The sequence below is a fragment of the Mercurialis annua genome, linkage group LG7 (genome assembly GCF_937616625.2).
Source record: "Mercurialis annua linkage group LG7, ddMerAnnu1.2, whole genome shotgun sequence".
In the NCBI taxonomy this organism is placed as follows: domain Eukaryota; kingdom Viridiplantae; phylum Streptophyta; class Magnoliopsida; order Malpighiales; family Euphorbiaceae; genus Mercurialis; species Mercurialis annua.
Genome location: NC_065576.1, coordinates 12,391,261 through 12,406,377, shown reverse-complemented (window position 1 = coordinate 12,406,377; position 15,117 = coordinate 12,391,261). Strand labels below are relative to the sequence as shown.

At 32.5% G+C, this 15,117-nt stretch overlaps 2 protein-coding genes across 2 annotated transcripts; one reads left to right on the top strand and one right to left on the bottom strand.

Moving 5' to 3' along the window:
- Positions 1 to 8,988: 8,988 nt before the first annotated feature.
- Positions 8,989 to 10,702, top strand: LOC126654849 (uncharacterized). Its single transcript, XM_050348844.2, has one exon. The coding sequence runs from the start codon at positions 9,054 to 9,056 to the stop codon at positions 10,374 to 10,376; it is 1,323 nt and encodes a 440-aa protein (XP_050204801.1). The 5' UTR covers positions 8,989 to 9,053; the 3' UTR covers positions 10,377 to 10,702.
- Positions 10,703 to 11,119: 417 nt separating this feature from the next.
- On the bottom strand, positions 11,120 to 11,963 carry LOC126656821 (egg cell-secreted protein 1.4-like). The gene is made up of 2 exons (XM_050351443.2): positions 11,343 to 11,963; positions 11,120 to 11,214 (listed from the first exon to the last, which is right to left on the bottom strand). Exons 1-2 carry the CDS (start codon positions 11,710 to 11,712, stop codon positions 11,120 to 11,122), a joined length of 465 nt encoding a protein of 154 aa, XP_050207400.1. The 5' UTR covers positions 11,713 to 11,963.
- Positions 11,964 to 15,117: the final 3,154 nt, after the last annotated feature.

Genomic DNA, 15,117 nt, shown 5'->3' with positions numbered 1-15,117 from the left:
AAAGTGAACCCTATAATTAATAGGGGTATGACAAGAAAAGTAAGGAAAAATTTATAAAACCCATAAATAATAATTGCTTTTCTTAAACTATGTGATAAAGATAAAATGGACAACTCTATTGGGATGAAGGGAGTAATTAGATAATTTGAGTATAGAACATAAAATTGTGTTATTTTCTAACTGTTGAATAAAAATAAATATGTGTGTTAACTATAATTATAATACTCTCTCCGTTTCAAATTGATAGGCAGCTTAAGACAAACACGTGTATTAAGAAATTTCAATTCTCAAAATAAAATGACTGAATAAAAAATACCATGTTTATCCTAATTTAATATAATGGTAATTTTTGTCTTTTTGTAAGTTTTGTTGTCTTTCCAAATATTCCTATAATTAATGAGGGTATATGAGAAAATTACTTAATAAAGAAAATATCTAGTGCCTATAATTTGAGACAAAAAACTTAAAATAGTGCCAATCAATTTGGGACGGAGGGAGTAAAAATTAGGCTAAATTGCATTAAAAATCACAAACTTTCGCGCGTTTTTGATAACATAATATTTTTCTCTTGGCATATTTAACATTAACTTTCATTTTTTGGCATATTTGTCCACGACACCATTTTGGATGAAAAACGGCGTCGTTTTTGGATGTAAAACGGCGTCGTTTTGCATCCAAACCGACACAAGTTTTCAAAAAAAAACGCAATCATGGACAAATATGCCAAAAAATGAAAGATAATGTTGCATATGCCAAGAAGAAAAGATTATGTTAAATAACAAAAACACGCGAAAGTTTGTGATTTTTGGTGCAATTAAGCCTAAAAATTATGCAAAGTATTAATTTTAGGCCTCTTTAAATAAATGTCCATAGAAGGATAAAATATTCTAAAAATACAGTCAAAGTTTGTTTTTTAAAAATAGAATTTCTACTTTTTTTTGCAAAAACAATTTTTGTCATTCTCAAAAATATTTTTTTAAATCTAAAAAATATGATTTGTTAACCAGAGGTATATTAATAGGTTATTAATGGTAGATTAGAAAATAATTTATGTTTAAATGCACAATTTAAGTTTACTAATAAATTATTAACGATGTATTAAAAATTAATTAACTATAAATTTATCAGCGGTTTACTCTCACTTCACTAGCAGTATTCTGAAAACAAAAATATTAATTTTTAATCGAATAATAAAATACACAATTCAAGTTTACCAACGATTTATTAACCATATATTTAAAATAAAATTATATTACAAGTTAACCAAAAATTTACCCAACATTAACCATTGGTTACCAACACCCAAACCATTACAGATATACAAATAAAAACAATTGCATTTACAGAACAGCCAATGATTTATCCAAAAATAACCATTGGTTAACCAACATTCAAAAAAATACACATACACATAAATATTTCTTCAAACACCAAGCATGCAGTGATGTCCCTGCTGATGGTGGTGGATGAAGGTCACGGGAAGAACAGTGGCGTTTCCACTTGTGAGGAGCGACGACACTGGAAAAAAGGACGACCTTCATCGCGAAACCCAAACCTACCACCGCGGCTTCCACCATCGCGACCTCCACACCAGCCGCCAAGTCTGTTGCTAAATGCGGGTCGCCAGATCAAAAGAAGGATATGCGGGTCGCCGGATCTAAAGAAGGTTGCGGGTCGCCGGATCTTAAAAAGGTTGGGGGTCGCCGGATCTCTTGTTAGCCGCTGCCGAATCTTCTACCTACTCCAAGACTGGTTTTGCGAGTTCCTCCGATTAAAGAGACGGGACAAAAAAAAGAGGCAACTGTCGTTAAGTTGTTGTGGTGGTTGCGGTAGCTATGACGTATATGAAGAAAGAAGGAGAGATAGGCAGCAACCGTTTTTCATTTTTGTTTGTAGAAGATGAATGTTAGTGTTTGATTATAACATAATAGGGTTTTAATAAAATGTATATTTGTCAAAAGGGAAAATATATAAATGAGAAAAAAAAGATCTCTAAATATTTTTGCAAATTGAAAATATTCACTGTATATGTGAGAATAAAATTGTCTATCCTAGTATACTGTGTAATTTTCTATTAATTTTACCTATTTACTTATTTAACTTTTAAGTATTGTTTGCACTGGCCCAAAAAGAGCTCATATTGGCTAATTCAGGTTTATTGAGCCCAAAAGCCATCAACTATCCTTTTGTTACTATCTTAGCTTAATAGTTATCTTTTTTAGTCATTATCTTATTTTAGTCATTATCTTAATTATTTAGTTTAGTATTATCCAAATAAGAGATTGTATCTCACTAGATTAGGTTTTCTATTTTAGGGTTTGTCCCCTATAAATAGATAGCTTTAGGTTTGTATTAACTACAACTCAAATCAATCAAACAAATACAACTTAAAAGCCGTGTGCTTTTCTATCCCCAACCTCCGCGGTTGGTTAATTTAGAAGTAGTTTTCAGTATTAATCTCGTCTGAGTTCATAGCTCCCAGATTATTACTACTAGATCACGTAGTTAAGCGTCTTTAACCAAACAACACACTTTTCTGACTAAATTTCGGTCTAAAGCATACTTCCATACAAAACCCATTATAAATTCAAAGATTCGCGTGTCTGGAAATTTTCCACGCAAACAAGTATCAATTAATTTTAAAGTTTAAACTACTGAATGTATATTATAACTTATTTTAATCCTTTAAAATATTAATAAAAGATGTATAAATTAAAGTGGCCGTAAAAATATTATTTAATAGATATAATATAATTAAAAAAATATTTTGCATTTTGATGACGTGTTATAATTGTTAAAAATTAAACAACTAAAAAGGTTCATTATAATCATTAAATTTTACTATTTTCACTTGCTCATTAAGTGGGGATTCTTTCAAAACTATTCCAAAAAAAAATATTTATAAAATACTAGATTTAAAAATATAGAAAAAACCTTAAGTAAACCAAAATTAAATAGGTTTATTTTAGGTTTACTTTTAGTTTACTTCTGATTTATTTTTTGGTATTAGTATGCTGAAATTACAACCCAAAAACAGTGAAAATACAAACAAAAGAACAAAATACCAAAAAACCCAAAATACACTTAATTTACTTCTAATAAATATTTTTAAAAAATTAATATATAACAGTTAATAAAATTAAAAAAACACCAAAAAAAACACCAAAAACAACTCCAAGAAAACGCTAAAAATGCACATAAATAACACCCATATAATACAGTTAACAAAATCAATAGTCCCTTGGTCAACAGTGAATGTACCACGTGTTGACAACCTATTGACCATCAGTTGACCGTTGTTGACTGCTGCCAACCATAAATTTTCCGGCCATTTTCGACAACCGACTACTGGACTCATGAAATGTATTTTTTATGTCTCTTTTGTGTTTCTGATGTTTTTAAAAACCGTATTTTTATAAATAAAAATTAAGTGGTCAAGTATGAAGTATGATTTTTAAAATTTTATAATATTTTTATAAATAAATTTTAAAAGAAGGTAAATAGTGTAATTTCCTCCAGTAAATAATGGTGATACCTATATCTATCAGGCAACATTAAGTTTAACTAAAAAATATCTAGATGGATCAATGAAATATATAGGGATCAATGTTGAACACTGTATATATCAATGTTTGGCTATGAATGAAAGGTCAACAACAAGTTGTTACACTTCAAAGTGATGCTTCTTTTTTCAATTGACAATAATATTTCATTGATGACACAACTCGAAGAGACTCGATTCTAATCATACCATTCGAGTTAGACAATGACAACAAAAACATAATTTTGAAAGGCTTCTTTTACCACATAATAAGCCACTCAATTTCATGTTCTTCAAACAAAATCAAAATAATGTAACAAAATATTCCTACATAATACATGGTTGTCCTGTATAATAATTTCATGGTTAATGTCCACTATAGAACCATCTATTTATTTTATGTAATTTCTTTTGCATATACTAAAAACTATGCTTCTATAAGTTTAAGCCTAGACACTAGAAAAATCGTCTCTTTTAAAGCTAAAACTTCAGCTAGCAAATATGAGGACACATGGTCAAATTGTTGTGAAATAGAATAAATTACCTTATCCAAATGATTTATGGCCACACGTGCTATGGCTCTCGTCTTTGACTTAAATGATAAGCTTAGTCAAAATTAATTTCATAGGCATCTACAAGAGGTGGAGTCCGTTGAAAATTAATCAATATAATTATCGCATTTGTACCAGGCTTACCTACAGCTGAACGTTGGTCACAAGAGTTAGAAAAATTAATATGAAGCTTTTCTACTACATTCAAGAATGATCGAGGAATACAATTAGTGTCTTTAAAAATTGAAGGATTTCTAGCTAACCAAAGAGCCCCTAAAATCTAAACAGCCTTCGTAAAAGTATCTTCGATGTTAGCACAATCTGAGAGGTTACTTTTTAGAAAAGACCATAATTTCCTAAGGTGGATGATAAGTTAGCAGCAGATCAAAGATCAATTGACGAGCAGTAGAAGAGCATAGGGAACACAGATTCTGAACTCTTCAAGCAAGGACTGAGATTTAAACTTCTTGGAATTCTCACATGAAGATTACAATATGATGCGAAACCATCTTTGAGAGATTTTCGAGCAAAGAATCTGATATTAAGTTGAAGTCTTTATTTCCAAAAAATACTTTTAGTTGAACAAATTAGTGTTGTAATGTAAGAAATCATGACTGTTTAAGGAGGCAATTATGAGGTTGAGATTGTAGGAGCCCGCGCGGTGGAATCATGTTTGATATTTTTACGGAAAGGGGTGTGGTGGACTCGAGGTTAAAAATGTGCATTTCAATTTAAAATTGAAAATCGTTTAAAACCATTGATCACATCAACACCCAAATATGAAACAAGTGTCAACATGTTCAAAATATATAAAAGAATAGTTAATGTGTCTACCTCTTATACAGACCCTAAGAAATTCTTCAAACGTCCAAAATACAACCCCTCTTACTTGTACACACGAACAAGACTTTGATCGAATTCTTCCTGTTTGAATTGAGCGGTTATGATCCTCTGAGTATTGAACCAAATACGGATTGTTCCACTCGGTTTGGAAAACTTGCATATATAGTTCTCAAGACATACACTTTGAACTTAAACTTGTGATTTCTTAAAGATCTTCATCTTTGATTAAATCTCTACAACACTTGTAGAATTCAATCAACCAATCTTTAACTCTTTAGTTCTAACTTCTTAGAAGAAAAATATATTGAACACTTCAATATCTTGAAATTATGATGAATATAATGTTTATTAATTTGCAATGATTGAATCCGCCAACAAATGCAACACTTGCATTAGTATGAATTCAAGCTTCAAACCTTAGAACATAACACTTATACTTAAGAGTTTCTTCTTAGCAGATGCTTAGAATTTCTGTGAATGTGCAAGTATGAATAATTTTTACCCAGCAATTTATGTGTCAATTTTGCATAAACTCTTTCAACACCTAAATCATGCATATGACACTCATTTGCATATGTGTTCAATATGCAACATGACACCTAAATCATTTATGTGTCAATTTTGCATAAACACGTGAACCACACATATAAAACAATATAACTAATTACATAGCCACTTCTGATTTCGGAGGAGCCTAAAAACACAAAATCAGAGTTCGGGATCAAAATCGAAGATCTGGAAGAGCTGAGGAAATATGAATCACGGTGCCAGATGGACTAGCAGTGGCGCCAGAACAGAATTGCGGCGGCGCCACAACTCTGGGGTTCGCCAGAACAGAATTGCTAGAGCGGCTGCTAGAGCGCTTGAAACTCCTAAAGCGTTTGGAACTGCTAGAGCGCTTGAAACTCCTAAAGCGTTTGGAACTGCTAGAGCGCTTGAAACTCTTAAAGCATCTGAAATTGCTAGAGCGCCTGAAACTCTTAAAGCATTTGAAACTGCTAAAGCGTCTGGAACAGCTAGAGCGGCAACTAAAGCGCTTGAAAATTCTGGAGCGTCTGAAACTGCTTAAGCGGCTGCTAGAGCGCTTGGAACTACTAAAGCATCTGGAACTACTAGAGGTCTGAAAATGATAGAGCACCTGAAGCGTCTAGAGAAGTGCCTGGAGAGCGAGTGGAATTGCTAAAGCAGTTAGAGCATTTGAAATTTCTAGTTGAAGCGCATGCAACTTATAAAACAACACAAAAAGATTTGTGAGTTGGATTTAACTTTGGTTAAGAAAATTATATATAAATGGCTTTACTTCTAAAACATCCATATACAGGGGGTGTTATTTATACCAAAATTAAAAAATATCGGCCAAGGCTCATAAGCCCACATTCTTCTCAAAAAAGCCATTAGACCGTGATTAACTAGCCATAAATAAATCTTCAGATATTTAGCCAAAGGCCAGAAATAATTCTTCAAAGGTTTAGCCAAAAGCTCAAAAGTAATTTCAGAGGTTTAGCTAGAACCTCAGAAATAATTTCAGAGATTTAGCCAGAAACTCATAGATAATTCTTCAGAAGGTCTATAAAGTCCAAGTTCATCCTCAAAAGAGTAAACCTATAATTAAATTGGTCATTAAACTGTGTTTAATTGACCAGAATCTAAAGATATTTTGTCAGAAGTTTAATTGACTAGAAGTTAAGGATCTCCAAGTTGCTAGAAGTTTAGGATCTCTAGAAGGTCAAGATCTCTAGAAGACCAAGAGTTCATAATAATTCTGAGAGTCCAAAATCAATTGGCCAGAAGTCCATAATTAATTGGCCAGAAGCCCATAATCAGTTTGCCAAAAATCCAGAATCTTAGAAGCCCAGGATCTCACATTTTAGCATGTGCTAGCAGTTTATCAAAGTGGCAGTTTTTATGCAAGTGGAGAGAGTGAGGAATTGGAGAACGTGGACAGTTAAAAAGAAGTGAATGGTTAATAAAAATAGTCACCTGAAAAGATGTGGGCATCTGACAATTTTAAAGAGACGCTATAAAATGCAAAAGAAGGCAAGATTACAACCTCCCAACAAATTCAACAAAAAACTCAAACACTCTCATAAAATTTTCATGTCAAAAACTTTAATTTTATTAAATCACTTGTACTATACTTTTATGCTTTTAGTTTTAAAATAGGCTTAATCACCAAAAAATATCAAACTTATACGTTTTGTGTCAATTATAGCCAAATCTTTAAAAGTCACCAGATTTAGCCAAATCTTATATGTTCTGTTTCTTTTTTAGCCATTTTTGAATCGAACCGGTTTTTCTGACACCGTGTCGTCCACATCACCGCCAACTAAGCAATTGACTGGCATGACAGCTGAAATATTTAAATAAGGTTTGGCTATAACTGACACAAAATGCATAGATTTGGTATTTTTTGGTGAATAAAACTAATTTTAAAATTAAATAATTAAATGATTAATTATATTATAATAAAATTCATATATATTCAAAAAATAATATTTTTATTTAACACTAACAAAAATTAATTAATTTTGTTTACTAAATTTAAATAATTCTAATAATTTTTTTTTTTACATATTTGATGGATATATAATTAATTTAAATTCTATTAAAAACAAAAAAATGTCATATTCATCTTAAAATTTATTTATTTTAAATTTCAGTCGTCGGTTCTTTGACACCGCCGCCATTTGAGACTCAATTGTTCGTCTTCCAACGAACAATCTGAGAGTATATACACAACAAACATACGACAATGTTCATAATTCAACTATACACACATAAACATAAAAATAATCACTGAATAGACTGCTTATTTAAAGGACGAGTATAAATATTTTGTCATTTGTTTTCTTTAAAAAGTGAAGCTCATTGTGGTCTAATCAATATATATCATGATGTTTATAAGCATAAATGCATATGCCATTTTATTCGGCATAGCCAAAAACTTACCTTAATTTACACATAACTATTTTATTTATTATCTAAACCCAGTCATAACAAGATCTCAACAACATTAAAAATAATAAATCAAGTTCAAAATCATCATAAAAATTAAACCCTTTCACCAAATTTAATTCAACATTAATTCCTAAGTAATACATTAATTCATTTTTTTAATTACATATTCATTAAAATATATTATAATATAAATTTATTAGATTTAATTAGGTTTAATAAAAAAATTAAAATTAATTTTAATTAGTATTAAATAGGAAATATTAATTATTTTATATATATATATATATATATATATATATATATATATAAATTTCATAAATGATATAATTAATTTACTAATTAGTGAATTTTAAAATTGGCTTGAATTTATAATTAGGTTTATTCGCCCAAAAAATACCAAACCTATTTTTTTTTGTCAGTTATAGCTAAACCTTATTTAAATATTTCGGCTGACATGTCAGCCAATTGCTTAGTTGGCGGTGACGTGGATGACACGATGTCAGAAAAACCGGTTCGATTCAAAAATGGTTAAAAAAGAAACAGAACATATAACGTTTGGCTAAATCTGGTGATTTTTAAAGTTTTCGCTATAATTGACACAAAACGTATAGGTTTGACATTTTTTTGGTGATTAAAATATTAGTTTTAATATCAATTTCATTTACGTCACCAATTCTAGATTTTTAATTGTAAAGGTTTTTTTTTTAATTTTAAAGTTTCTCATTAGATTTTTTACATCTTTTGAAAATCATTCACAATCGCTTGATTAATTTTTAATTTTTAATCTGAGATATAACCTTCTGACACGCTTACACACTCAAAGGCACAAATCGTTTTTTTTTTAAATTAGCAGGAAAACACGATTTACGATCAATTTTTTTGTTTTGTTTTGCACATAATTATTTCAATTAAGTTTTAATATAAATCAAACCAAACCAGAAAAATCACCAAAACAAATGGTTTATCTCGGTTTGGAAAATTATTTCTCCAAATCCCCCAGATCCAAGCGCCCCATGATCAATCAACACTTTTCTCACAATCCGACGGTTAAAACTACATTCTTTTAACTCTATATAAATCCCCTCACACTTGATAAACTCCCATCATTATTTCAGAAAAACCGTTCCCGCCAAAACCAACAGAATCACACAGCACAAAAAATGGCTCTGATTAGTCTCATCTTGATCACACTCTCTCTCCTCCTAACAACCACCGCAGTAACGGCCGCCGTCACAAATCAAGAACTGGACGCAGCATTATTCACGCTCCGATCAAGAGGCTACACGCTCTTTCCAAACGCAATAACCACCTCCGATCTCCGGCCACTTCTGCTCTCACAGAACTACACTTTCACCCTCTTCTCGCCGCCGGATCCTCACCTCTTTTCTCTCGATCTTTCTTCAACCGCTTCCAACTACGTTCTGTCGTTACTCCGCCACGTGTCGCCTCACCGGTTCACTACTTCTGAACTGAGGTCAGGGCCTCCGTTTCTTGACAGTCTGATTCCGCCGCACCGGTTTTCGATTGAGCAGTCTCTTGCGGTTGAAAACGGGACGTTTTTGGAGTCTGTTTTGGTGGACGGGGTTAGGGTTTCTGTTCCGGATCTTTTTCTTGGGCCTTCTATTGCTGTGCATGGCTTAGAAGGGATTCTTGTTTCTATTCCTGACGGTGATGATGAAGAGCCGCGTGTTCATCAATTGCGCGGTGATCAACCCCCTCTTGCCGGTCAGCCCCCTCTTGATGGCTATCCACCTCTTGCCGGTGATTCTCCTCTTGCCGGTCAACCCTCTCTTGATGATTATGCCGCTCTTGCCGGTGATTCCCCTCTCGCCGGTTATCCTCCTCTTGCCGGTCAGCCCCCTCTTGATGGTTATCCACCTCTTGCTGGTGATTCTCCTATTGCCGGTCAGCCCCCTCTTGATGGTTATCCACCTCTTGCTGGTGATTCTCCTATTGCCGGTCAGCCCTCTCTTGATAGCTGTCCACCTCTTGATAACCGTGCCCCGCTTGCCGGTCATCCCACTCTTGATAGCCATGCCCCTCTTGCCGGTCGTCCAATTCTTGCCGGTCATCCCCCTCTTGCCGGTCATCCAATTCTTGCCGGCCATCCTCCTCTTGCCGGTCACCACCCTCTTGCCGGTAATCCCCCTCTTGCCGGTCACCCTTCTCTCGCCGGTCATCCCCCTCTTGCTGACCATGCCCTTCTTGGTGGTCATTCTCGTCGTGGAGGTCATCCCCTTCTTGGTGGTCATTCCCGTCGTGGTGGTCATGTTGTTCTTGGCGGTCATTCCCGTCGCGGTGGTCATGCCGTTCTTGGCGGTCATCCTCCGGTTATGTCCCCAGGTGGATTGGTTGGGAAAATTTCGCCGGCCAGTGGTCCTTCAGAGATGTTGAAAAAGAAGAGAGCTGGGAATATTGGAAATCACAAGGGGAGGATTCGGCATAGTAGGTCTAGTAAGTTCCATCGTCGCCGGCATGTGTAAGTTTCTGTTTGGATGATGTGAAAATTTGATGGTTAGGTAAAGTCAAGAAAGATTCATTTTAGGTTTTAGGCTCTGTTTGGCTGTTGAGAAAATGCATGGACAGTGAAAGGTGTTTTCTTTTAGTGCAAATGTTGAAGCTTATTTCAAGAATAGATGCATAGAAAAGTGTAAAAAGTAGAGGTTAATTCAGTAGAACATTTCATATCTTGCATTTGGAGTGATTTTGGAAGTGTTTTTTTAGAATGTTGTTGATGATGGAAGTGTAAAGTTGATTTTCTTGGATATTGAATAATCAAATTCATTCTGTGTGTGTATGTTTCTTGAATAGTGTATAATTCATTCCAGTTTTACTGATAATTGTTGATTGTTTGCCTCAACAACATTGAACAGAAGATTTGATAATGACATTCTTCAAGTTGATTTCGTTTTGTTGCTTGCAACTGTACTAATGATGTCAGTTAGTATAAGTAAAACTAATTGACTGAAATTGCTGAAAGGATAGCTGAATCAAAGCTTTGTTAGGCATGGATATACATCTTAGTTACTGCCTTATTCTTTTAAATTCTACTTTACAAGTTTTCAAGCCATTAGTTACTGCCTTATGATGATTTAATTTGGAAGGGATCTTATTTAGCTGATCATATGTAATGATCAATCATGTTACAGTTAAGCAACATAATAATAGAGATTTGCACGCGGAAATTGCTGAAACGGAAAATTGCGAAACATATTTCAGAAGATTTTCATAAACGGAAACGGAAGGACTTGACGGGTTTCCATGCAATATAGGCCTTAAAGTAAGCAAACCAGGGGTCATGGGATATTATATTAGTGGAAACTGAAAAACACAGTTTCTCATTCCAGAAAGATTTCTGATAGTGGAAACTGAAAAACTCTGAAAGGATAAAACACTCATTTAAAAAGTAAACAACATTGAAAACAAGAGAACACCTAGAAATTGCTAACAATGTTGCATTGGGGAGGCAGCAACAACGGGCGAAGGAGCAGCAGCAGGAGCATCTGAAGTGGAAGGAGAAGCTGAATTATCACAATAGCCTCGCAGTATATATCCTTGTTCAGCAGTGAACCCAATGGAAGTAAGCATCGCAGGCCAGCAATTACGAGTGATGATCGCAATAGAACGACAACAGTCTGTCCCAATATCAGTGTGACCATTCAAGAAAAACAGAACAATCTCATTAGAACACGATTTGATCTCTACCAACGCATTCCAGCACTCAACTAGACTTCCATTTGATTCGACCAGACCATCCCCATTAGCAATCACAGCCGATGTGAGACTTAAAATGAGAAACAGAACAATCTTGAAAGCCATTAGTATGTCTTTTGGTGTTTATCAGATGAAAAAATGATGGGTGGAAATGCTTAGAAGCTGAGTCTATTTATACAGATTTTGTGAGGCAGAGGAATAGGCATTTGCATAGCTTAAGAGAAGCTAATAAGTTTCTTATAGTTATAGTTCGTAACTGATTCAAACTCTACACTTTCTTTTTATGTAATTCTACAGACTTTTGGCTAACTCTGCCGTTTGTTTAAGTCTGCTCTTTAGACGTTACACTTCAACTATTAACTATGATTTTGAAGTCAGAGTAAAGATGTGCATAAACTAAACTAGCAAACCAAACCCACAAATTCAGTTCGGTTTATAATTATAAAAGAATTGGTTTCTCCGTTCGGTTTGGTTTAGAAGTAAACTAATTTCTTTTCACTTTCTATACAAAACGGAATTGAATCGAAAAACCAGTTGAAATAACTACATTCGATTTAGTTCGGTTTGAACGGAATCCACATTTTCGAGTCCACAGAATGTAACTAGGACAACATTTTATTAACCCAAGTCCAACTTGCAATAGTCCGATGTCAAATTAGGCTCAAATTTACCAATTGAACGTAATATAATTAATAAAAGCTAATGATCTTAGAAAGAATAAGGCTGGAATTTGATAAATAATATTGAAATTAAAGAACTTCATTTCATTTTGTGATCAAACATTGGAGTTCATTTATTCAAGCCGAAACGAAGAGAAATGGGAACTTCTACTTGATCTAATTTTGGCGGTAAATGTACGCGGGGATGCTTTATGGCTCTGAAATCCGACCGTTATGCTTCGAGTCAATTCTTAGTTTACTCCGAGTAATTAAGCGAACGATTTCATTAATAGGCCAAATTTAATTGTACACAAATTAAAAAAAAAGTTAAAAACACCTATTACTTTCAATTTAGTTATAAAGATATTTTTAGTTACATATTTTCAAAAACACCTATTGCTTTTTAAAATTATAGATATATTTCAAAAAATTGAATTTATTAATTAATTTTTGCATTTGATTAGATGATAATTAATGATGATTATAAGCTAGTTAGTGGTTGAAATTAATGAAAAATAAAACTGATATTTCAACTAAACTAACCAAACTAAAATGAAATATTTATCTTCATTTTGGGAATCATAAAGCAGATATTTGGCCTATCAAAATAGAACGGAAGGGGAATTTAAATTTAAATTTTAAACATTTATTTTAGGCTTATTCACTAAAAAAATATCAGCATTTCCGCGCTTATGAATTATATCCAAGAACTTTTTTAAAAAATAACCAAGATTTCAACTCGATTTACAAAAATATGGTACGAATTTTCTAATAGCTAAACTATGGTACACGGGACTGAGTTTTACATGTATACAGTCTATATAAATACTCACATAAAAATCAAACCCTCATAATTTCATTTGATTTTCTCTCTCCCCATTCTCCAAAATTAGATATGTTTTTCCTACCGTTCCGCCTTCGTCTCGCCGTCGAAGTCATTTTCTCTGTTTGTTGCTACCGTCGAAGTCATTATCTCTGTTCGTTGTTACTTTCGTCGTTTTTCTATGTTGATTTCAGATCTGAAGTTCATCGTTCCTATTTCTTTCCTTTTTCTTTTTCTTCGTTTTCAAATCTATAATTTGCCTTTTTTGTTTACAGTTTTTATATAACGGTAATTTTTCATCATTAAACATGTATAAAGATTATCTTTAAAGAATATAATATTACTTTTCATGTTACGTAAAATAATTTTGTGATTTTATAAAACGAAATTCTGTTATTTTTACATTTTTACTATGTTTGGTTATGTTTCTTCACTTTTTTATTATACAACATGATTTGTTGATAATATTGACTATTGAATTATTGTACGTTACCGTGTTGCTTTTGTGTTAATATTATGTTGATATAAGATGATAATTGGCTCATTTTAACATTAGAAAATAAGATAATATTGTCCGTGAATTAAACTAAAAAATAAAAATTATACTGAAATTGGATAATATTATGTTAGCATGAAAAAAACACAAATAATAATGTTAAATTAGTGTAATGTTATAGTGTTGATATTGTGTTGATTTTCAGTTGATATTTTGTTGATTTTAGCACTGGTAAAAAAGACAATAATGATTTTCAATTATCATAAGAACAAAGGGTCAACGCAATCTGAACTTGTGATACGGGCCATTTAACGCAATTTGTACTTTTTTGAGCAACTAACTCTAAAACTCTTCATTTTTAGGTTAGATTATCCGATAATTTATATATTTTTAATATAGATAGATAAATAATAACAACAACAAAATCTAGGGATCAAAAATTAAGGGCGTTGCAGAGATTGTTTAGTGTGTTGAGCTCAATTGTGTGCTTCTTGATTCGCTGAGGGAGGAATGTGACAGAACATTATAATTTGAAAAGTTTGTTTAAAACGCTAAATATTATCACATATATCCTTCGCCGTAAAGATATTGCAAAGAGGTGTCAGTCTATGTAAAACACTAAGGGGGTGTTTGGTTCAGCTTTTCAGTAGAGCTTTTGACTTTTACTTTTCAAAAAGCTCCACCAAAATGTTTGGTGAGATTTTTTTCAAAGCTTTTTGGAGTTTTTTGAACCTCCAACAGCTGCTATTTGAAAAGTTTCATTTTGAAGTTTTTTGTCAATCTGTTTCATTATTTAGACAAAATTACCCTTATTTCAGGATCGGTAAACGCCCATCCTGAAATATTAGAGGGAAATATTTTACGAGCGTCGATCGCAAAAAGTGAAGATATATTTAAATGAGATCAAGTGAAATCAATTTTTTATACATTTTTTTGCTAAAAATAACTATACATCAGAGCTGCATCAATAAATTTAATTAATGGCGTCAATTAAATTATATGATTGTTTTGGTTGATAAATTTGTTTTACAGATTAAAACAATTTGGTGGTATGGATACTGAATTCAATTAGCAAAATAAGAGAAAATTAGTTTGTGAATTTGATTTTAGAATTTGGGGAAGATTGAGAACTGATAAGTTTTTATGGTTTTTTTTTTTGATTCGAAAAATGAGTGAAACTTTGTTGTTGTTACCAGATTGTTTTCACCATTGGTGAAAATCAAGGCATTTTTTAGGGTTCTTCCTTAAAAAAAGGCCAAATGTTTTAAAAAAAACCCCGACCTTTTAGCCCCTTTTCAATCATATCCTGATATTAAAAATTTGTCAATTTTACCCTATTTTGCATTTTTGTGTTTCAATTGTACCCTTAAAAATTAAATTAACGTCTTTTGCGTTTGGAAATTTGTTTAAAACATTCTCCATGTCTCGCATATATTGATTGTATATTTTTAAAATTTATTTAAATTTAGTTAAATTAACTAAGAATTTAAATTAGTGTTAATTTGATTATGGTTTTTAGTTAGTTTTTAAAA

Bases quoted from the DNA above. Each gene is read 5' to 3' on its own strand.
- LOC126656821 (XM_050351443.2), bottom strand. From the start codon at position 11,712: ATGGCTTTCAAGATTGTTCTGTTTCTCATTTTAAGTCTCACATCGGCT. The intron at 11,215-11,342 runs GTTAGCAATTTC...TGTGTTTTTCAG, and splicing joins TGCCTCCCCAATGCAACATT to TTTCCACTAATATAATATCC.
- LOC126654849 (XM_050348844.2), top strand. From the start codon at position 9,054: ATGGCTCTGATTAGTCTCATCTTGATCACACTCTCTCTCCTCCTAACA.